This window comes from Eptesicus fuscus, chromosome 9, assembly GCF_027574615.1.
Source record: "Eptesicus fuscus isolate TK198812 chromosome 9, DD_ASM_mEF_20220401, whole genome shotgun sequence".
Classification (NCBI taxonomy): domain Eukaryota; kingdom Metazoa; phylum Chordata; class Mammalia; order Chiroptera; family Vespertilionidae; genus Eptesicus; species Eptesicus fuscus.
The window spans coordinates 82,424,171-82,447,514 of NC_072481.1; the positions used below are offsets into that span (position 1 = coordinate 82,424,171).

At 42.7% G+C, this 23,344-nt stretch overlaps 1 protein-coding gene across 5 annotated transcripts; it reads left to right on the top strand.

Moving 5' to 3' along the window:
• The first annotated feature begins 816 nt into the window (after positions 1–816).
• TBC1D7 (TBC1 domain family member 7) lies at positions 817–22,491 on the top strand. 5 transcript variants are annotated; one of them, XM_054721461.1, is made up of 8 exons: positions 817–1,081; positions 2,346–2,465; positions 3,453–3,533; positions 7,887–8,074; positions 12,618–12,755; positions 19,649–19,794; positions 20,859–20,988; positions 22,018–22,491. In XM_054721461.1, exons 2-8 carry the CDS (start codon positions 2,354–2,356, stop codon positions 22,102–22,104), a joined length of 882 nt encoding a protein of 293 aa, XP_054577436.1. In that variant the 5' UTR covers positions 817–1,081; positions 2,346–2,353; the 3' UTR covers positions 22,105–22,491. The 5 variants fall into 5 exon arrangements, with proteins under 5 accessions (XP_054577436.1, XP_008144328.1, XP_054577439.1 ...); XM_008146106.3 differs by having other exon boundaries at positions 817–1,043; XM_054721462.1 differs by lacking the exon at positions 817–1,081 and adding an exon at positions 1,615–1,717.
• Positions 22,492–23,344: the final 853 nt, after the last annotated feature.

The window sequence follows — 23,344 nt, forward strand, 5'->3', positions numbered from 1 at the left end:
CTACCTACAGCTTCCCCACGCCCACAGCCTCCACTGAAGGCACACCTGAAGCCTTCCCTTCTTCCTTTCTTTCTTTTTAAAAATACATTTCTATTGATTTCAGAAAGGAAGGGAGAGGGAGAGCTAGAAACATCAATGATGATAGAGAATCATCGATCGGCTGCCTCCTGCACGCCCCACACTGGGGATGGGGCTGGCAACCCGGACAGGTGCCCTGACGGGGACTAGCACCGTGACCTCCTGGTTCTGAGGTCCAAGCTCAACCACGGAGCCAGGCTGGCGGGGCCCCCGCCTTCCCTTCGTTCCACTATCAACCTCTCCCACTCCTCGGCCAGCCTCTGCGTCTCTGCCAAAATGACAGTGACGGGGTAGCAAACTCTGAATAAAGTGCCTCTGCACTTGGGGTTGGTCTTCATTTATTTCCACATCCCATAAAAAAGGAAAGAAAAACCAAAAACAAAACCAAACGGGTCCTCCACCAGACAGCTTAGCTCGATGAGTACCGTCCTGGGGTGCGGCGGTCGCCTCCAGGCAGGGACCTGGCGGGCCAGGGAGGGGAGAGCACCCCGGGCACGCACCGCTGGGACGGCGAGGACAGGTGGTCGCGAGATTCTCTGGTTAGGAGTGGGCGCGGGGGGCGGGGGGACGGGAGTTCGGGGCGGGGACCACCGGCTACCTTCGCTCTCTCACGTGTCCGGCGCTGGGCGTCTCAGAGCCCCGGCGCAGTACGCGGGCAGCTTCTGCGCACGCTCTCCGCGCACGCGCACTCTCGGCACCGACGGTCGGGCTGAGTGACGTCACGTCCGCCGAGGGCGGTGGCGGCGGCGGCGGCGGCGGCGGCCGGGGGCTGTTTCCTGGTTGGACCGCGCCGGAGGCTGATGCCCCGCCGTTTCCCTCTGCCGCGCGGGCCCGCCGCTGCCGCCCGGGTCCCCAGGCCGGCCCCCACGTCGCCCGCCTGCCCGCCCGCCGGTCAGCGCCCCTGGCCCGGTTTCCGCGGCCTCCCCCGGACCACTTGGTCTCAACCCGGGTTCCCGCTGCTAGAGGTGAAGCGCCGTCGAGAGGGGACGGGGCCTTAGGCCAGGTGCTTCCTCTCCCGTCTGCTGCACGGTCCAGGGCAGGAATGCAATTTGCAGTATTTCCTCCAGGAGGACGCCCTGGCCGTGCTGCAGCCTGAGACTGGCTGTAGACCTCAGACACGTATCGCCGTGTAGCTGTTTGGATGCTTCTTTTAAATAAACCCCCAAATTCAGTTAGGGTTTTTAATGCTTTGGCATTTTGTCCTTAAAAGAACATTTGGTCCCCAAAGCTCGGAACCCTCTAGAATTTCTCATTTTAAGCGAATCCTAATCTTTCCTGTGATTGCATTGACTCAGCATATCTTTTTTATAAGGAAGACCTTGGCTGTGTGGAACTCAACCCTCCTGTGCCGGAATTTCTGAAACCTGAGGATTATGTTCTTTTTTGCACTCACACTTGAAGCATTTGGGTCGAGCAGTACAATACTTCTATGGAAAATGCATTACACCCACTGTATTCTTAAAACAGCAACCTAATTTGACCTTTTCCTGAAGACTTGCCATCAATCCTATGAAGGTTATTGTGAAAGAACCTAAGACTATTAAACTTTTTGAGTTTCGAAGACAGATTATAAATTGTTATTCTGTCTCCAACTTTATGCCATCACTTATCAACCAGCTACATTCCTGCCCCTCTTCAGGTTTATCATTTAATGCTGTTAAGCTTTATGGGTTTTGAATTTTGATAATTACCTTTGGTAGAATTGCATTTAAAGGAAAAGTGAGGGACTTGCAGCTTTTACTTTTTATAACTTAGTTTTTTCATTTTACAAAATGCCCATTTTAGAAAACACAGCTAAGCAAAAGAAAATTTAAAATCACCTGGAATTCCACTACCTAAAGATAACCATTGCTAACATTTCAGAATATAGTCTAATTTTTTAGTGCATAGTTTTATAAAACAAGAACAGAATCATAGTGTATATGTTTGGTAACACCTTTTGTAGGACATCTTGTCTTCCTATTTCATTTTTTTTCTTCGAATATGTGGTATGGCTAGGTGCTCTCATAAGTAAAATAGGATCCCTAGGCCTTGAGCCTTGTGCCATCTATTTTAGCAACTCAGGACGCTCGTTTTATGTCTTGGTTTTTGGCCAAGGTGCATAGGTGAGGTGGTGGTAGAGTTGTGTGAAAAGAAAGATTTAATATTGAGTCCCATGCAAAGGCAGACAGCTTATTATATCAGATTCACTGAAAAGTTGGAGAAAATCACTGAAAAGTTTTAATTCTTCGTTCTTTGTTTCTAAACTCCCTCCCCCTTTCTCCAAGAATGAAACATGACTGACGATTCTCAGAGAAACTTTCGTTCAGTATATTATGAGAAAGTGGGTTTTCGTGGAGTTGAAGAAAAGAAATCATTAGAAATTCTCCTAAAAGATGACCGTTTGGGTGAGTTTATAAGTAAAATTAAGCCTACTACTTCTCAGTCATCCCATATATTCTGAAATAAATGTTACCTGAAGGGGCATCCAGAGGTATTTGTTACTTGATGTATTTTTTAGTGATAGGATGACCACAGAATGGTGTGTGTGTGTGTGTGTGTGTGTGTGTGTGTGTGTATGGAGAAGTTATGGATTTTTCAAGTTTATATTTCTATTGAGACAGAGTTAGATGGTTTTGAAAGGCCTCTTAAGAAGTCAATATTTTTTTCTCATATTAGACCCACATATTTTCTTTTCTCAATTTTCAGAGGTGTCATCATAGCTTCTGGGTAATTTACAGCAACTCTTGCCATGATTTTCCTTTATGGAAATACTGAGACTGTGTTATGTATTAACATTTTCGTTTCTTCCAGGCCAGTAATAATAAGGTCTGTTCTGTGGTTGACTAAAGTAAAATAAACTGAACCATAGTTAAAAATAGTACTTTACATGCATACAGTGCTTTTAAAGTTTCAAAAACATTTCCCACCTGATCTTTGATCCTGGCTAGACAGTCTGTGCCTTAAGCATGTCTGGTATTGTCATTCTCATTTGACAAGCAGGGGAATTTAGATCCAGGACCAGTTGAGTGTGCTTTCCGGGAAAATGTGGGATTTGAGGGCTGACTATGCCACTCACTTGCTGTTAACTCAGCCAAGTGGCTTAACTGCTTTGAGCTTCAGCTTTTGCATCTTTAAAACAAGAACTAGCCAACCAGCTTGCAAGGTGAATTCAATGAAATAAATTCTATAAATACTAACTACTGTTAATGTTATTGTAAATGTAGTAATATATGCAAAGTGTATTTCCTATGCTGTCAAACACTAATTGTTTTTAAATAACTAAAAACAAAGTATAGTAAGACAGTTGTGGAACCTCTTTCTGACAATACTTTAACTTGTACACAATGAAATGCACAGAAAGCTCCTAACTATTGTGTTTTTTCCTCCTTTAGATATTGAGAAACTTTGTACTTTTAGTCAAAGGTTTCCTCTCCCGTCCATGTACCGTGCATTGGTATGGAAGGTGCTTCTAGGTACGAGACCAAGAATTGGAAATTTATCTTCAAAAATGTTCATTTGTCATTGTATCAGTCAGAAAAAGGAAGAGTTACTGAATATTGGGCCCAATCTTAGGAGACTGAGTTCCTGCTCACTAGGATTACCTTTAAGGAGGTGGCTTCAGTGGGAAAACATTAAATATTACTCTTGAGTGTCAGTTTATTAATGATAGAAGTGAAAGTAAAGTATGTTCCTGAGACAAGGTGTGGGAAGAGCATTGTACTGGGAGAAAGAACTGGTCTAGACTTTGCTGTCAACTGGGTAACCTTGAGAAAGACTTAGCGAGGCCTCATTTTTTGCTAAATTGACTTTTCGGTTTTAGCTCTCAATTTGTCATTCCTGTGATTCCTAGTCATAGATGTATACTCATTAGAACCCCAAATGAATTCAATTCCAGTGATGAGTGGCTAAAGAAGGAAAAGGGACCTTGCTCAGTGTCTGTGGGAGAAAAGTATATCAGGTTCCACAAGTGACTGACGCTATCCCTTTTAGCCAAGGTCTTTTTTTCTTTCTTTAATTGCTGAGCCTGCTGAATATATACCACCCTTCTTTTCTTTCTTAAAATAAAAAAAAAAATTTTTGCCCTGGCCTGTGTGGCTCAGTTGGTTAGGTGTTGTCCTGTGCACCAGGAGGTTGCAGGTTTGATTCCTAGCCAGGGCACATGTATGGGTTGCTGGCTGGATCCTCAGTTCAGGGTGTGCGGGAGACAAGTGATCAATGTCACACTCTCACATCGATGTTCCTCTCTCTCTCTCTCCCCCTCTCTCTCTCAATCAGTGGGCTATTCTTTAAAAAAAAAAAAAAAAATTAGAGTAATCCTAGAATTTCCCTGTGAGTATCCCGATTTTGCACGTGGGGAAAAGGATTGTGGGTCTAAATAACTAGTCTAAGGCCTTATAGCCTGTCAGTGGCAAAGCTAGGTTTTGAACTCAGGTGCGTAGAGCCCATTTGAAGGTAGGATAGATTGATTACAGACCTTGTCTTTACAAAATGTACTGTATTTTCAGGCCTTGGCAATCTTAGTCCTGAGTCTGACTACAAACCATTTCAGAAAGCACTGCATAATGACTTTTGTTATGCATCTTTGTACTTATATTTCTAGTAGGTCACTGTGTAGTTGAAATCTAGAAAATTAGTGACAGCTATTTTAGTTTTCCCCCCAGCATTTTTCTTAGTGTTTCCAGTAGTCATCCAAATAAGGATGCTTTTTAGGTGGCAGTGTAGATATTATCTATTTCTGTTGGGAAATACTATGTGTCCTATTAACTAGTAATGCCAGTGGATTAATGGGAGAGGCACAGTTGTACTTTGTGACACTTCCCGAGGGCCAGGCTATCTGGCTTATTCCTCATCTGTGTTTCCTCACCTGTCTTTCTCAGGTAAATCTTTGTTGTTATTTTTGCGGTAGAGGCGCTGGAGGTTTAGGCCTGCCACGCTGTGTAAGAGACAGGCTGACTCTTCCTACATAGGCTGTGGATTACTCAGGGACCTTGTCATGCCCACTTCATGATATTGTTTTAGGTAAATATCAGAAAAAGACTTTCTAGGACTAGGTCTTAGAAAACAAATGTGAGGTTTGACATGGAACATTGTGCTGCCTCTAGTAGTATGATAAGAATTTAATTACACCTATTTAATCTGTACTGTCTTAGTCTAAATTTGGAGGACATTTTAGTGTATTTCTCTGGCTTTTCTGGAAGCCTGGCACAGAGCCCCATAGCTAAGGTAAATAAAGATTTATGTCAGGAAAATGAACATTTAAGCAAGTTTGGTTGTAGCATTAACATAGCATCATGTTAGCTAGAGTCTTCATGTTAGCTTAGAGTTAGTTAGAGTCATCCAACTTTTGTTTCCCAGAATGTTCTTTAGGATACTGGATGCGCGGCGTTTTGTACCAAAGAGTGATCCATAGTTAGGTGTACTTTCTAAGTGCTTTATGTATATAAATTTTTTATTCATCACAACAACTGTGTACTTTCTAAGTGCTTTATGTATATAGCTTTTTTATTCATCATGACAACTGTGTACTTTCTAAGTGCTTTATGTATATAAACTAGAGGCCCGGTGCACGAAATTCATGCATGGACGGGGGTGGGGGTGCCCTCAGCCCAGCCTGCACCCTCTCCAATCTGGGACCCTCGGGGGATGTCCGACTGCCGGTGTAGGCCCGATCCTAGGGGCCTACACCGGCAGTCGGACATCCCCCTTACAATCCTGGACTGCTGGCTCCTAATCGCTCACCTGCCTGCCTGCCTGCCTGGTTGCCCCTAACTGACCCCCCTTGCCAGCCTGATCGTCCCTCACTGCCTCTATGTGCCAGGCTGGTCACCTCCAACTGCCCCTTCTGCCGGCCTAGTTGCCCCCAACTACCCCCCCCCCCCGGCTAGTTGCCCCTCACTGCCCCCCCTGCCAGCCTAATTGTCCCCAACTGCCTCCCCTGCCCGCCTGGTCGCCCCCAACTGCATGCTCCCTGCCAGCCTGGTCACTCCTAACTGACTCCCTGCCAGTCTGGTTGCCTCTTACTGCCCCCCCCCTGCCAGCTTAGTCACCCCCAAATGCCCCCCTGCTGGCCTGGTCGCCCCCAACTGCCCCTGCTGGCCTGGTCACCCCTAACTGCCCCCCCGCTGGCCTGGTCGCCATTCACAGCCCCCCACCAGTCTGGTCATCCCTCACTAACCCCCCTGCTGGTCTGGGCATCACACACAGCATGCTTGTTCAGTCATTTGGTCGTCCCTCACTAACCCCCCTGCCAGCCTGGTCATAGGCAGCCATCTTGTGAGGGCGTGTGGGTCAATTTGCATATTACCTCTTTATTATATAGGGTTTTTTATTCATCATGAAAACTGTGTACTTTCAAAGTGCTTTATGTACTAGTATATAGATTTTTTATTCATCACAATAACTGTTTGAGAAAGGTATTATGATTCCCATTTTTCTGCTGAAAAAGTGAAAGGAGATCAAAGGAGTTGCTGATGGTTACCCACCAGTTAATTGTAGAGCTAGAATTTAAACCCAGGAACTTTGACTTCATAGTGTGTGTTGCTATACCATTTGGTTAAGTTTAATGGGGCTGGAATAAATAAAGTAACATGTTTTTATTTATAGCAAAATTTAGAGCCTTGAAAATTCATTGTCATCACTTTCCCAATCTATTTGACCATGGCACCTTTTTCCATGAAGACTCTAGGAGCTAGTGTCCTGCAAAGCACGTTTGGCGAAATGCTTACCCTCCCATTGCCCACCCCTGACGGGTGAGGAAGGGCCCAGGCCGATGTTCCTCAGAGTCCTGCTGTTAGACCTGGGGCTAGACCTTCTGTGTTCTTTCCACTCTGTTTTCTCCATGCCATTTGTTTGTAAAAAAACACGTGGTTCTTGCTCCAAAGCTATCTTTAAGTGAGTTAATAAATATTAAATGGCATCAGAATGTAATGTATGGTGGTGTTGTCAGTGCAGATTAGAGATTTCTGTGGTCCTGAAGGTAGGTACATTGTGAGCAAGTTTTAATTGTTGGGGAGAGAAGGATTTGATGGGTAATTGGTGGTTCTGAGATGAAGGGGGCTATATTGTCAGCTAGTGCTGCCATAACAGAATACTACAGACTGGGTGGCTTAAACAGTTTATATTCTCATGGTTTTGGAGGCTGGGAAGTCCAAGACCAAGGTGCTAGCTGATTTGATTCCTGGTGAAGCCTCACTTCCTGGCTTCCGATGGCCACCTGTGACATGGAACACCGGGGAGAAACTTTCATGCCATGTCACTGTGTCTTCACATGACAGAGCATAAGAGCGCTCTGGTATTTCGTTTCTTAGAAGGCGCCAGCCCTATTGGATTAGGGCTCTACCCTTGTAACCTCATTTAACTTTACCTTCTTATAGGCCCTATTTCCAAATATAGTCACGTTGGGGGTTAGGGCTTTCACATATGAATTTGAGGGGACACAAGCCAGTCCATAGCATGGGCCAAGTGGGAAAACTGGATGTGGGCCTCCAGGAGCTCAGGGTGGCCCCAGGCTGGCAGCCATAATTGAATTAAATCATTATAATTGATACGGTTATTATCTTGAATTTAGATGACACACTTATTCAAGGGCTTTATGATGCCATTTCATTTCTCTTTTATAGCAATGATACAGTTGCCATTCAAATATTGAGGTTATTTAAAATTCTTTTATAGTGAGAATTTCTAAAAGAGAATCTATATGGTAAATACTTGTGTGAGCTTTAGTTTAATTTTGATGGGCGGCTTCTTCCAGGATTCTCTTTAATGGAGGAGGGATTTGGATTGGTGTCTCAGTATTTTGACCTGTATTTTTCTGGGTCTCTGTATAGGGATCCTGCCTCCACACCATGAGTCCCACGCCCAGGTGATGATGTATCGTAAGGGGCAGTACTCGGATGTCCTTCATGCCCTGAAAGTCGTTCGCTTTGTCAGTGATGCCACACCTCAGGTTGAAGTCTATCTCCGCATGTATCAGCTGGAGTCTGGAAAGTTGCCTCGAAGTCCCTCCTTCCCACTGGTTAGTGATACTTTTGTTCGACACTTAGCTCAACTCTACACTGTCCCATCTTTCTAGCCTTTGCATCATATTTTGCCTTAGAAACTTTCAATGGCTCCCCTTTGTCTATAGAATAAAAGCAACACATCTTTCCCCAACATTCATTTTACCCTATCTGCCTAATTATTTCAAATACTACATTTTATTTTGAAGTAATTTCAAACTTACAGAAAAGTTGCAAGAATACTGTCAAGAATTCCCATATACTCTTTACCCATGTTTCCTAGTCATCTACAATTTTAAACATACACTTTGTCATTTTTCCTATATATGTATACACTAGAGGCCCAGTGCAGTCCAGGAGCTCTTGGAGGATGTCAGACTGCCGTCTTAGGCCTGCTCCTTTTGGCTGCTGCAGGTCACATATTCTCCTTATGGGGTGCGGGCCTAAGACGGCAGTCTGACATCCTCAGCGCTGCTGCAGAGGTGGGAGGGGCTCCCGCCACCGCTGCTGTGCTTGCCAGCTGTGAGCCCGGCTCAGGGCTTCTGGCTGAGCAGCGCTCCCCTTGTGGGAGCGCACTGACCACCAGGGGGCAGCTCCTGAGTTGAGCGTCTGCCCCCTGGTGGTCAGTGTGTGTCATAGTAACTGGCCGTTCTGCTGTTCGGTCGATTTGCATATTAGCCTTTTATTATATAGGATATTTTTTCTAAACCATCCTATATAATAAAAGGCTAATATGCAAATTGTCCCTTCGACCACAAGTTTAACCAGGAGTTCAACCAGGGGGCAGGGCTGGCTGGCCAACCGCTCGCGGCCCCTCCCACGGCCGGCCTCACCCCTGATCAGCCCCCACCCCCCACCCTCCACCCTGATCGGGACAGGCCAGCCAGACCCCACCTGTGCATGAATTCCTGCACTGGGCCTCTAGTTTGAGAATAAGATGCAGACATGATACTGCATTACTTCAGATTCCTTCAGTGTATACTTCCTAAAGATAAGAGCACTCCCCTAGCTAACCAAGAAGTTGACATTGATACAACATAAATATCTAATCTTCACACTTCATTCACATTTGACCCAGTGTTCCAATAATGCCCTTTCTTAAAACAAACAGTAAAAGTTTTAATTCAGAACCTTTTCAAACTTTCCTATCAAACTTTTACCCACTAATTTTATGATTTGTTGATTTCAAAATTTTTTTTTTTTTTTTAAATATATTTTATTGATTTTTTACAGAGAGGAAGAGAGAGGGATAGAGAGTTAGAAACATCGATGAGAGAGAAACATCGATCAGCTGCCTCCTGCACACCCCCTACTGGGGATGTGCCCGCAACCAAGGTACATGCCCTTGACCGGAATCGAACCTGGGACCCTTGAGTCCGCAGGCCGACGCTCTATCCACTGAGCCAAACCGGTTTCGGCGATTTCAAAATTTTTAATGTTCTAACTATTCATTTTGAAATCATTTTAAACATAGAAAAAAGTTGCAAAAAATAGTCTAGTGTTCCCATATACCTTCATCTATCACCTCAAATGTTACATCTCACCTACTGTAGTGTAATGATCAAAACCAGAAAATTAGCATTGACAAAACACTGTGAACTCCTTGGAGGGCATTACTGACATTGTGCTGATTGTCCCACTGATGTCCTTCTTCTGGCCCTGGATCCAGTCTGGGATCCCCCTTTATATTTATTTCCATGTCTTCTTAGTCCCCTTTAATCTGGGACAGTTCCTCTGTCTTTCTTTGTACAAACTTTCAGAACCTTGACATTTTTAAAGAGTACTGGGCAGTAGAGCATTGCTCAGTTTGGGTTTGTCTGATGTTTCCTCATGATTAAAATCTCGTTTTGAATTTTTGGCAGGAGTATGATACTTAGTACTGTTGCTGCTAACTTTGATCACTTGGTTAAGGTGGTGTCTGCCAGCTTTCTCCAATGTAAAGTTACTATTTTTCCTATTATGATTAATAAGTAACTTCTGGGGAGAAAGTTTCATACTGTGTTAATATCCAACCATTAATGATTTTTGCTTGAAACAATTTTTGCTGATTGCCAAATAGTGATTTTCTGACTCCTTTATTCCTTTTGCATTTATAAGGAAGGTTTTCCCCTCTCCCTCGTTTATTTATTTATATCAGTATACTTTTATGTCTTTTTGACAAGTCCCCATCATTTTGAGCATTTTCTTACTTTCTGGTACAAAAAGATATTCCAGGTTCATCTTGTGCTTTCCATCTTGTGTTGGACCTGGAATCTGCCACTCCCACCCCCGTGGAGTGTGGTATTTAGAAACCAGGAATAGGGCGCTAGATATACTCATTGTTCCTAGTGTATCATTGCTTCTAGGCTCTCTCAGCAGGTGCAAAGAAATATATGTGTGTACACACACATTCACATACACATTCACACACACCTGTGTATGTATTTATGTATCTATCTCAGTATATTGAAAACCCTGAGTTCACACTAATACTTCCAAATACAATCCATTATCAAGTTTATTCTTGCCTTTACCCTTTCTGTCTTGTAAATTCTTCCTCTGACAGTTGCAAATACCCTCAGTATACTTACTTCTTTGCTTATTCCTCTGTAACCAACCCGGCCAGCCACCTCTTGGCCCTGACACTCCTCGGCCTCAGCCCCAGAGGCTCCAACCTGCTTGGTAAACTTCATCTTCGATAAACTCCTTACCCTAGTTACTTGGACTACTTGTTGTCTGAAAAGGGAAGAGATGGGGAGGAGGAAGAGTTCAGGCAAAGGAATGATTATAGGTTTTGAGCTTTGGCTATTTTAATGCAATTTGCAATTTATTTTAGGCACTTTAACAATTTTGGGGGTGAATTGTTCAAAATAGGGATTTGCCTGCAAGCTGTACCATCTATAAAATTTATTCTATTCTTTCATTGCAGATTGCAACCTGCCACTATAGTGGTTTGAGCTTTGAATTGTTCTTTCTTTTTTGAAGTTAATGGTTCCCACGGATGCCCATAGATCACCATCTTTATTAAGTATATCAAGAGAATGGCCCTGGAAATAATTTGGACTTTTAACAAGTTTCTTTAAATTTTGCTTATCTTTGGCAAAGTGAAGTTGGTAGTACTGCACAAGTTCTTAAAATATATGTCAAAGTAGGTTAGATTATTTATTAGTTCAAGAATGATAGGTTAATATTATACTATGTTAGTACAGTTTTGGTAATATATTTTAAAATTTTTTCTTGAATATTAATTTTTATTGCATGTAATATATTTAAAATCATTTTTCTTGAAATATTGTTTATTGCATGTAGCAGTATTATATTTAAAATCATTTTTCTTGAAAAAAAAAAAAAGAATGATAGGTTATGGTTGTCACCTCCGCCCTGCTCAGCATGTCCATTCTTCAAGCCCAGACACCTCTACTGCATCTCAGGCAGATGTGCTGTGAGTGTTTGCGTTGGGCTCTATGCCACGTTTCCCTGATCACCAAGCCCCTCTCAGCCTCATTTTCCTTATCCGTTAATGAGAATGTGTGACAGTGCTTGGCCCAGGGCCGGTAGCACGGTCAGTCAGGACATCGGTCCTCTGCCCTGGCCACATTCAGGAGCACCGAGCCCTGTGCCCGGTGCACAGTGCTAGTCCAGGAAAGGGACTTCCTCCCTTTCTTCTCCCCGTTCTCTCTTCCTCTGACAAGCTAGTTAATGTTTAGAAAAATGCATTTTCTACAATTCTGTTATTTGACATTTTATAGAATATTAATAGGTTGAAAGAAGCCTAAAATGAAGTTCTTGTATTAGAATAGGAATTTTGATTTAACTTGGAACGTCTCAGGAGAATAGAAAGATACTTTTAGTTTCTTTTTTAACATTAAAATCACTGAGCTCTTAAATCCTAGATGAAAATGTTTTTTTAATGTAAGATACGGTGTTTGGAAACAAAATTTCGAACAGATTTTCAACAGATTTCACTTTTTATAAGGTTTCTTTGTTGAAGTTTCCTTGAGGGTTTACTTTCATGTTCTGAATCTTGACACGAAAGTTTGAGAAATGCCATTCTTCTGAATCCTAACATGCTGATTCGAGGGGCATTTTAACGTTTTAGGTGCTTAAAGATAGAACAAAGTTCTAAAGGTCTATATGAACACTTTGAAATAAAGAAAATGCTTTCTTAGTCCTTTCCAAGCCAGTTAGTGTTTAGAAATTGCCTTGTTGACAAACGTCTCCAGTTATGATGTGTGCAGTGTAGCACATTGTTTTGAAGGAAATGCTCCTCAGCACCAAGAATGTTTTTGGGTGGAGAGAATCAGCACCTTCTGGCGTGCGCTGATGGACGCTTTTATGGACAGCCTTGGCGTTAGAAGCTGGCAAACCTCCGACTGCACGCGTTTCCATCGATTTCTGTGGTCGCTCATTCTCACCTCCTCCTTGCTCCTCTCCTTAGTGAAGGACTGGGTGCTTTTTGGTTCCACTCTGACTTATTAATGCAGCCTCTTCAAAGTTTAGGGAGTAAATTTTCATTTTTATCGAAGAAATATTTATTCCTCTCTGCTCCCTCCCTCTTGAGATTTATTACTAATCTTTCAGAAGCCAGAAGATGAAGTGTTTCTTGCCATTGCTAAGGCCATGGAAGAGATGGTGGAAGATAGTGTCGACTGTTACTGGATCACCCGATGCTTTGTGAACCAGCTGAACAACAAGTACCGGGACTCCCTACCCCAGCTGGTGAGGGACGCTTTTTTTGGCTGTTGGTGGGGAGGGGAAGGGAGGGAGGGGGGTGAGCAGTGGTATTGGGAATCTTAGGGAAATACTAACCTCTTGGTGCTGCTACAATTAGGAGTAGACCCCCTCTAGTAGGAATCAGCACGTGTTTTCTGTAAAAGGCCAGGTAGTAATGCTTTCCAGCTTGGCGAGCCAGATGGTCTCTGTGTCTCTGTTGCAGTCATTCAGCTCTGCCGTTGTCATACTGAAGCAGCCGTGGACATGACATAAAGCAGGGGTCCTCAAACTTTTTAAACAGGGGGCCAGTTCACTGTCCCTCAGACCGTTGGAGGGCCAGACTATAGTTTAAAAAAAACTATAAACAAATTCCTATGCACACTGCATATATCTTATTTTGAAGTAAAAAAAAAAAAAAAAACACGGCAAAAACACCCGCCTGTGGCCCGTGGGCCGTCGTTTGAGGACGCCTGACATAAAGGAGAGGTCATGGCTGGATTTGGCTGCTGCAGGTCACAGTTTGCCCACTCCTGCCCTGTAGTATTCCTTATGCTGGTCTAGAATCCACTGGCTTTATCTAGAATTTTCCCTCTGTATGAGGTAAGGTTTAAGTTTGGCTGCACATAATAGGCAGACCCCAAAACAGAAGCCTTATTGTTTTCTTTCCTGTAACTAGAAGTACAGAGGCAAGGCGGTTCAGAGCTGGCGCCCCAGCACCACGGTCTCAGAAGGGACCCAGGCTTCTGCCTGCTGCAGCGTGCTCAGGTGCGATCCTTCCTCTTGGGCTCACCAGGTGGATGCTGCAGAGACAGTGGTGACATCTAGGCAGGCAACAAGGGCAAGTTGAAGAAAAAAGCACAGGAACACAAGGGGCAAGGCAGTCAGGCCTGTCCTTCTGTACAGACTTTCCTTCTGCATGTCTGTCAGTGGAGGACAGCATTGCCCATCCCCGTCTGTAGCGGAGGCTGGGAAATGTGCTTTTATTTAACCGGACACACTGGGACCTCCCATTAACACAGGATTCTGTCTGCTGTACTCTCACTTGGGAATCCAGAGAACCGAATGGCATTTACTTCATCTGCATAAGCCAGTGGGCCTTTGCCATTCTCTTTGTCGTTTCTTTCCTTATTTCTCTCATTATAAAAATGAATCTGTCTTTTTTAAAAAAAAATAATTGAGTTGTTTTATTTGTAAGTTCTGTTGAAGCAGCCACTGTGACTTGGGTTGCAGGGCCCAAGGAGGAGCACCACGGATGAGCCCTGTGGCTCACTGCTCCAACTGAGTCAGTCAGCAGGGCAGCTGGCCATGCCTTCAGCTTTGAAGAGCACTGTACAAGAGAGGGTTTTAAATATTTAAATTAAGTAAAATATGATTTTTAGAACCTTAAAATTTAACTCATTTAGTTCATTACAATGAAAATAATTTAAGCATGGCATTGGAGCATCTGTAAATATAATGTTGCCTCATTAAATCAAGATGTCCAAATTATTCCATGATTTAATTAGCCTTCTTACTTATTATTGGAGTAAATTCAGTAACATTTTGAAAGGTTCTTTTTAAAAATTCATCTTTTATTTTTGATAACACAAGTAACAGACAAATATATTCTTGAAGTATTCAACAATCCAAATGAATCCTGTGTTCCCATAGATATGTGACACAGTACCTCCTCATCCCCCATTTTCTAAGAAGTAAACCCTGTTATCAATTTTATGTGTATTCTTCTACACTATTTTATGTACATTAGGATGGGTGTGTGTGTGCATGTGTGCATATACACACATCTACACTAATAAAAGAAACATGCAAATTAACCATCACTCTGCTACGCCCACCAGCCAATCAGAGCGAGTATGCAAATTAACCCAACAAAGATGGCAATTAATTTGCATACGCAGAGGGAGTGAAGACTGAAGACAGCATAGAAGGAAGATGGAGGGAAAGCGGAAAGGGAGGTGGCGGTGGCGGCAGGAGGGAAAGCATGGGGTGGGGGTCAGAGGCGGTGGGAGGGAAAGCGCGGGGGGTGGGAGGGGTGGCAGTGGCAGGAGGGAAGCCCACCAGAAACCCTGTTCTTGCAGGTATCTTCTTGCAACGGGCCTCTAGTATGATATATATTTTTACATATATATTTGTAAAAACATAAATATTACCCACTGCTTGTATAACCCTGCAATTTATTTATTTAAATATGTTTTTATTATTGATTTTTAGCAACAGAGGAAGGGAAAGAGAGAGAGAAACATTGATGTGAGAGGGTAACATGTCAGCTGCCTCCCGCATGCCGCTTCTGGGGATCGAGGCCTCAACCCAGGCTTGTGCTCTGACAGATAATTGAACCTGCGATCTCTTCGTGCGTGGGATGACGCTCAGCCAACTCAGCCACATGTGGGCCAAGGCCCTACACTTTATTTTTAATTTAATGTCTTGGAGGTTTTCCAAGTTAGTACAGATAGATCAGCAGTTTTCAGCCCTGAATTCCTATTAGTACCATATGGGAGCTTTTAAAAATTTCCTCTATGCAGACCAATTAAGCCAGAATCTCTGGGGGTGGGGCCCCAGAATTGTAATTTTTCAAAAGCTCCAGGTGATTCTGAAGTTTGGCTCAGGTTGAGAGCTACTTATTTAGAACCAGTGTTTTTTTATGTCCTTGTAGTATTTCTTGCTAAGAATTTGCCATAATTTACCATAAGAGGTCCATGCTGACCTTCAACATGCCCTTGTCCATGTTCCTTTGTGTATGTCTGTGCGTATTTCTCTAGAAGGGGTTACCTATAAGGGGAGCGTGCACTTGAAGGAGAGACACATTTAAAATTTTAACTGCCAGGTTGCTCACTAGACCAATTTTGCTTCCTCCAAGAGATTATGAGATTTCCTGTTTTCCACTCCATTGACAGTACTTGATAGTATCTATCTCTTAAATTTTTGTTAATCTGATAGTGCAATGGTACCCACTTTAATTTGCATATCTTCATTTTCTAGTGAAGTTGAGCAGCTTTAAATATCTACTGGTCATTTTTATTTATCCACCTTTTTAATTACATTGTTTGGGTCCTTTTTTCCTTTGTAAGAGTTAACGATAACTCTGGATGTTTATCCTTTGTCTGTTACACGTGTTGAAAATATTTTCTCACTGTCTGTTGTACAAAGATTTTAAGTTTTGATACAGTTGGATTTGTCAATATTTTTATCTTGTTTTTTTTTTTTGTATCTTATTTAGGAAGCTCTTTCTAACCTCAAGATTAAAAAAGTTTTGTTTTTTTAGTTGCCCTCAATAAGAAATTTACTTGTTTTAAAAAAAATCCAAATGCTGGCATTGTACAAAAAAAAATTTGACAGGTTATTTATATTGTTATAAAGTTGAACTGCTGAAACTTGTTCACTGAAACATTTGACTTGCTTTAATGCTTTATGTCTCCACATTTATATTACAAGAACTCACACACAAATGAAAGTGGGAAAACTGTCTTGCTTGTACTGCAACCCAAGTGTCTGGCATGGGCCCTAAGCATACAGTAGGGGCTCACTGAGTAGCTGCTAGATGAACAGATGAATGAGTGAGTTGATGAATGGATGGTTGGGTAGATGGGTGGGTACGTAAGTTTAATATAAATTCCTCTCAGGGTAGTTAAGTCTCTTTTTGGTCAGGTTTTGCCTTCTATTGATGAGGTATGCTTTATTTTCTCCATAAAGTAAGAATTTAGGGTCATAGAAACATTGTAAACAACCTAAACCTATTATATGTAAAAATAATAATCACATCTACCATTTGCTAAGTACTAAAATTTCAGGTAATATAAACGTTATCCCCTTCCACTAAAAAAAAGCATACAAATATATAATTTCTGTTCACCCTCTTCCTTAGAATTAGCAGTAGCACATGATACCCATTTTTCTTCATCCTGCTGTTTTCACTTGATATATACAGGAAATCATGCCCTAATAGTATAGAAAGACATTCCTTATTCCTTCTCATGGCTGCATACTACTCCATTGTGTGTATATATGCTTGTTTATTCAACCCATCCTCTATTATTGGCTGTTTGGGATGTTGCCTGTCTTTTACTATGATACAATGTTATAGATCAGCGGTCAGCAACCGGTGGTCAGGGACCACTGGTGGTCCGTGAGGTCCGGAAGGTTGGTGACTGCTGTTATAGATAATAGTTTTGTGTGTATATCTTTTCATATATCTGCCAGTATACTTTTGGGATAGATTCCCTAGAAATGGATTGACTGATCAAAGGGTAATGCATATGTTACTTCGCTAGACATATTCATATTCCTCCTCATAAAGCTTACTCTCTTTTGCATCCTCATGACTAATGGATGAGAGTGCCTGTTTCCCACAGCCTTGCCAACATGGTATGCCATTCTTGCCAATCTGATAGGTGACAAACAATACCTCAGTGTAGTTTTAGATTGCATTTCTTTTATTAACAGCATTGAGCATCTTTTCATATGGGTAAGAGCCATTTGCATTTTTTTTTCTATATAATTTGTGGCTTTTTTTCTTTTCTATTTTTAGAAGTTCTCTTTATTTAGGGTATTCATCCTTTAAGGTTGTTTGTTAATCTGGGAAAATGCCCACAATATGTTGACTACAAAGAGCAAAATGCTGAATTATATATTCAGGGTGAGTTCAACTGATAAAAGAAAAGTGTGTATGGAATGTATATAGAAAACAATTGAATGCTGTACAACCTAAATATTATCACTAGTTATCTTTGGGTAGTGTGATTATAAGTGATCTTTATGTCCTTCTTTATTCTCTCCTGTATTTTCCTTTTTTTTGTTTTGTTTTATTAATCCTCACCCAAGGATATTCTTTCCATTGATCTTTAGAGAGAGTGGAAGGGAGGGGGAGAGACAGAAAGAGAGAAGCACCAATGTGAGACTCTCATTGACTGGTTGCCTCCCAAACAGGCCCCAACTGGGGCCTGGAATTGAGCCTGCCCTTGGCTGGAATTGAACCCAGGACCCTTCATTCCACAGGCTGATGCTCTAACTGCTGAGCCAAACTGGTTAGGGCTATTCTCTCCTGTATGTTCAAGATTTCTTATAATAAGCATATTATAAATCAGGAAACATACTTTAGAAGAATTTAAGACTAGCTAAAAGATGTACATTGAGTTATTATCAAGATGTTGATTAATACATTTCAAAATTTCATTTAATTCCAATATTTATTCATTCAGTAGTTATATATTGAGTACTTATAATGCCAAGTAATGTTCTAGATACTTGAGAACAAGCTGTGAGCAAAACAGATACAGCCCCTGCCCTCACTGAGCTTATAGTCTGATAAGGAAAAAGACAATAAATAGTTTTAGATCTTCACTCATCTATATTTTGTTTGTTATTTGTATTGCCTTTTGGAAGAAATTTTCTTTGCTGTGAGGCGTAATATATAAATGTGTTTGTGTATGTTTTCACCCATGTCACTTCGTGGAAAAAGCATAACTACATGCCACTGGCAGGACCTACCAAAATTCTAGAATAGTTTCAGAGGTGAAAGGCTAGAGCAGGAGCCCTCTGGCAATTTGTACTTAGAGAAAAGCTCCTGGTTTGGGGAGCTGTGTGGGGTGTTCTTGAGAAGCTCTAGGAAATGTTAAGTAGGAGAGGTAAGGTGGATAAATAGAAAAGGTTAGAGATCCTCTGAACGAGAGAGGGGAGAACTGGACCAGATATTAATACGCGGGCCCACTGGGTGAACTCCTGTGCATTCTGTGGGCCAGCTAAAGCCGGGGTCAGGATTCCCAGCTGGGTGTGCCCACATCCTGTGGTTATCCCCATCATAGCTTTATTACAGTGTGTTCCAGTTACCTCTTTCCTGGGCTCCGTAAGCTCCTCGAAGGCAGGGACGTGACCTTTTCTTTTATTCCCTGTATGTAGCAGAGTCTGGTTATAATGGACACAGCGGGGTTTTGAGTCACCTCTTTGGCAGAAGCATAGAGATGCAGGTGTTTAGTACAATAAATATTTGCATGCACTTGGTGATAAGGTTGTGCTTTTCCAGATAGGGAGTGTAGATGTTAGGGTTTAGCCCTTCAGCCCATTTGTAGCCAGTGGACCTTAAATAGAGCAGCATGGGCCGGCGGATGGGGCCTGGTCTGGGGAGCCCGCTCTGTTAGCCTCTCCATAGAGTTGGCTGCTCCCCTTATGTGGGAGAGGCTGCCAGTCCAGGCCCTGTGTTTCCCCTGCGGCATTCCTCTGATGACAGTTCTCACGCACATTTTGTTGGGTACAGAGCTCCTCCTCTGGACAGTCCTGGTGGCTGAACCTCCTTGGCATGGTGCACAGTGGCGCTCAGCACATGTGTAATCAGTGACCCATAGGCCCTTTTCACCTCCAGCTCTTTTTCTGATCCTTCCTAGTTCTTGCTCCCACTTCATTCCCATTCTATTTCTCTGGCCCTCTCTCTCCTTCTCCCCCTTTTCCTAGAGCAGCCAGGAATATCTAGGGCCTTTCTAAGCTCCCCAGAACAAATTGAATTTTGCTTTGGACTTTTGCCTTAGGCCAGTGGTCGGCAAACTCATTAGTCAACAGAGCGGCAAACCGCGGCTCGCGAGCAGCATGTGGCTCGCGAGCAGCATGTGGCTCGAGAGCCGCGGTTTGCCGACCACTGCCTTAGGCCATTGAATCTGGTTAAGGCAGTTAACATTAGGGTGACCAGCTGTTCGCTTGCCTGGGACTGTCCTGGGAAACCCCTCAGTCCCTTGGGTAGTGGTTCCGGATATGCTGACTTGGGAAGCGCTGCATCACCAGTGACTTGGATGATTCTGAAATTTTGGTTCCTAGCACTTCTTGCATTCATCATGTACAGTTTTTCTTCATAGGCTGTAAGAGGGGGTAATGTTATGTCCCGGGAAGTGAGTAATCTCTTCCTGTTTCATCACTAGCCAAAGGCTTTTGAACAGTACTTGAGTCTGGAGGACAGCAGGCTGCTGAGTCACCTGAAGATGTGTTCTGCAGTGTCCAGACTGCCGTATGATCTCTGGTTCCAGAGGTGCTTCGCAGGGTGCTTGCCCGAATCCAGTTTACAGAGGCAAGTTTTTCTTTCAAACGTACTGAAGCTGGAGTTGGAGAAGAATCCTGGTTTTCATGTGATCATCCCTCACAATATAAATTTGGTCTAGAACAACACAGTAATCTAAAGCTAACTTCTCTAGTAGCTAACATAATAACACATGATTCTGTTTGTTATATATATAATTTAATTTAATAGTAACAAATTTATTACAAATATTAGAATACTGTATATAATTATAAAAATTGAGGGCCCTCAATATGTCAGATGATGTATAATATTTATATCTGAAACCGTCTCCAGGAGTTTATAATGGCACAGCCTTTTCTTTTCCAGGAGTGTGGTGAGTCCTAATCAAGAGAAAATATTGGTACTTTTTAGTTTCATCATGACATCGTGAAAGTGGCTGAAGGCAGTCCAGATTTGAGACTCAAACAGAGTGTCGCTAAGTTTAATGAAAGCACTAGTTTCAGACGTGTCATTAGTGTTATTTAGGAGGCCTGGCCCTTCCCCTCCACGGTGTTAGTTATACTGTAACTGCGCAGGAGGGAACACAGAGAGCGTTACAGGACAATACATAACTAAGCATAGAGTGCAGTACCAGCTTTAAGAGTTGTAGGAATTATCAGAGTAATTATTTTAGAGTGATTGCAGATCAATAACTAGCTTCTTATGCCAGTGGAGAAGTTGAAGAAATTGGAACCACTGGAAAATGAAATTGAATTTATCTCATGTCATAGGCTGCTTTTGTTTTTCCTTAATGTGTTATGGTTATATTAGCATTACAAAATATTGTAAAAGCTAAGCTTTGGTTTAGGGATTCCCTTGCCTCCTTGAAGCCGTCAGTGTGAAGCATTAGGGAATGGGCATTGGGTAGATTCCTAGCAGAGCAGATACTTTTCAGTGACCATTCCTTTCAAGTGACTGATATATTTTGTTGTTTTTTGGTGATTTCATTATGGCTCTTCTGTGAAGCTTATACTTAAAAAGGAGTGATTTGATTTAATTTTGTAATTTGAGATGTCTAGGTAAACAAATTTTAACCTCACCTAATTTGATTGTACATCTCTTCATTTTTGTAGGGTTTGGGATAAAGTTGTAAGTGGATCCTGTAAGATACTTGTTTTTGTAGCAGTGGAAATTTTATTAACCTTTAAACTAAAAGTAATGGCACTGAACAATTCAGAGAAGATAACAAAGTTTCTGGAAAATGTAAGTATGCTTCATTTTATTTCATTTTGAATCCAGAAAGGAAGTCTGTTTAGCAGGCCGGATTTTCCTATTCATTAAATTATTTCAGGGAAATAACACAGTATATTTTTACATTATAAGCAACAGATTTCCCCTTGAAACCGTGTAGCTTACAGTTGTTCAGTGGGTTACAGTTTGCGTCCTTTGTTTGGGGGACGATGGCCTGAGCAGCGAGGCTGTCACTGTGACTGTGTGCACTCTGCCCAGTGGGGCTGCTGGGCGGCCTGTGAGGAAAGGGAGAGGTGAGAGCTGCCACTTTAGGGTGAGTCATCCTCGCTAATGGAAGAGGAGTCCTGGTGTTTGGGGGATTTTGTAAGCCCTTTCATTTCTGTTACCATCGCTGTTGGAATCCCAGTTGGGTTTGTTAATGTGCTTAAGTATAAACTTAGTGCGTGTTGGGAAAGGTCTAAAGGAATCAGCTTTTCCCTCTGTGTATCTCAGAATACCTTTAACCAGGCAAGAGTTAGAAGTGAGGAGGCTTATGCCTGGAGGAATTTCACTGGATCCAAAATCTGTTCTTTTATTTTTATCAGTCAGTATTACCATTTGAACACTGGTCCGGTAATGGTAAGTACTACAGGAATGTGTGTTGAATAACTTACGCACATTATAATAGTTAATGGCTAATAGTGCCAGGGCTGTGGTAAGTGTTTTTCATGGATTATTTTATGTAATCCTGTAACAGCCCTATGGAGTGGGCCTACATCTGCCCCATTTTAGGGATAGGATCTGAACCCACGTAGCGTAGGTAACCTGCCCAGGTGCACACAGCTTAGTGGGCAGTGCAGGGTTTGAGCCAGGCCGTCTGAGTGCCTAGCATGTCCTCAGGTGGCCTGTGAAACAAAGATCCTGGCAGCAGCCTTTTATGCGATCACTTTCTGGAAACCAGTGAGAACTCCTTTGGAAGTAAGGTTTATGCACAAGGAGAAGAGGGAGAGGCTGAAGTTATAAGCACTGAAACCTCACGAAAACTGGTTTGCTTGTTCACAGATTCCTCAGGACAGCTCAGATGCAATTGTGAGCAAGGCCATCGACTTGTGGCACAAACACTGTGGGACCCCAGTACATTCAGCCTGAATGCCGTGGACAGCCCACCGGGCCTGCACTAAATGTTCTTTGTGGGACTGGTCTAAGCCGATTGAAACAGGATTCTTGCTTTGGTGCTCAAAGTGTAATTGCTTTTCCAGTAAAATTATATAATTAAGATGCCTGGGATGCTATGCTGTGGAGCAGCATCTTTTGGTCACACAGATGTACAAAGTTCCACTCTGAATACAATTTAGAGGTTGTTGGAGTTTCTAAGCAGTTCAGTGGAGGCGGGAGGGGGGGTGGTGGTGTGGGGGGTAGGTGCTTTAACAAGCAGTGCATGACCACACCCTGCCCTGCTTCTCCCTAATTAGCACCAAGCCAGTGACCTGCTAAGGTCTATTTCTGGAATAAAGAATAACTTCCTTTTGTTCACAACTCTGAGTCGGCTTTTGTTGATGTAGCATTTGTTTAAATCTAAGCTGACTACTTTCTGAGGCTTCATTTTGCTAAGTAGATTTAAATTAAGGACTTGCATTTTTTTTTCTCTTTGTTCCATTTGTAGTGAAACAGATATTGAACAAAATATGTCTAAATTTACCTCCCAGGAGAGAGAATATTTGTTGATATTTTGCTGGCCTCATGCTTTTCCCTGATGGGTCATTAAGTGTTGGGTGGGCTTCGGGGAGCACTGTCACCCAGAATAGGAGTGGGGGGAACGGCGGGTTCGGGTTAATAGCTGATGACCCAGGCCCTGTGGTGCCACATAATGGCAGCTGTTCACTGGGCAGTGGCAGGCTCTGGGACTGTGTTTAAGACCCATTCAGCTATCAGACATGCAGGAGCCTGAGTGGGGAGCTGGATTCCTCACCCCACCCCACCCAAAAGAGGAGGGAGACCATGCATTTATGGAGTCAGTCCTCCTTAATGTGTGAAATAACTGTCCAAAATGAGTTCAGAGCAGCCTGAGTTGTTAACCAGCGTGTCCTTCTGAATAGTAGCATATCTAAGAGTATTTAAGGTGGTTTTAACTTTCATCTGGGGATATGTTTTTATTGATTTGAGAGAGAGAGAAACATTGATTGATTGCCTCCCATACGCGCTTCCACCGGGGATCAAACCTGAAACCCGTGTATGTGCCCTGACTGGGAATCGAACCCGTGACTTTCGGTGTACAGGATGATGCTCCAATCAACTCAGCCACCTGGCCAGGGCCTAAGAGTATTTAATTTTTTAAAGCAACAATAAAGAAATACACTCAGATTGGGAGACATCTGTAATACTATCAACA

Bases quoted from the DNA above. Each gene is read 5' to 3' on its own strand.
- TBC1D7 (XM_054721461.1), top strand. From the start codon at position 2,354: ATGACTGACGATTCTCAGAGAAACTTTCGTTCAGTATATTATGAGAAA. The intron at 3,534-7,886 runs GTACGAGACCAA...GTCTCTGTATAG, and splicing joins GGTATGGAAGGTGCTTCTAG to GGATCCTGCCTCCACACCAT. The intron at 8,075-12,617 runs GTTAGTGATACT...CTAATCTTTCAG, and splicing joins GAAGTCCCTCCTTCCCACTG to AAGCCAGAAGATGAAGTGTT.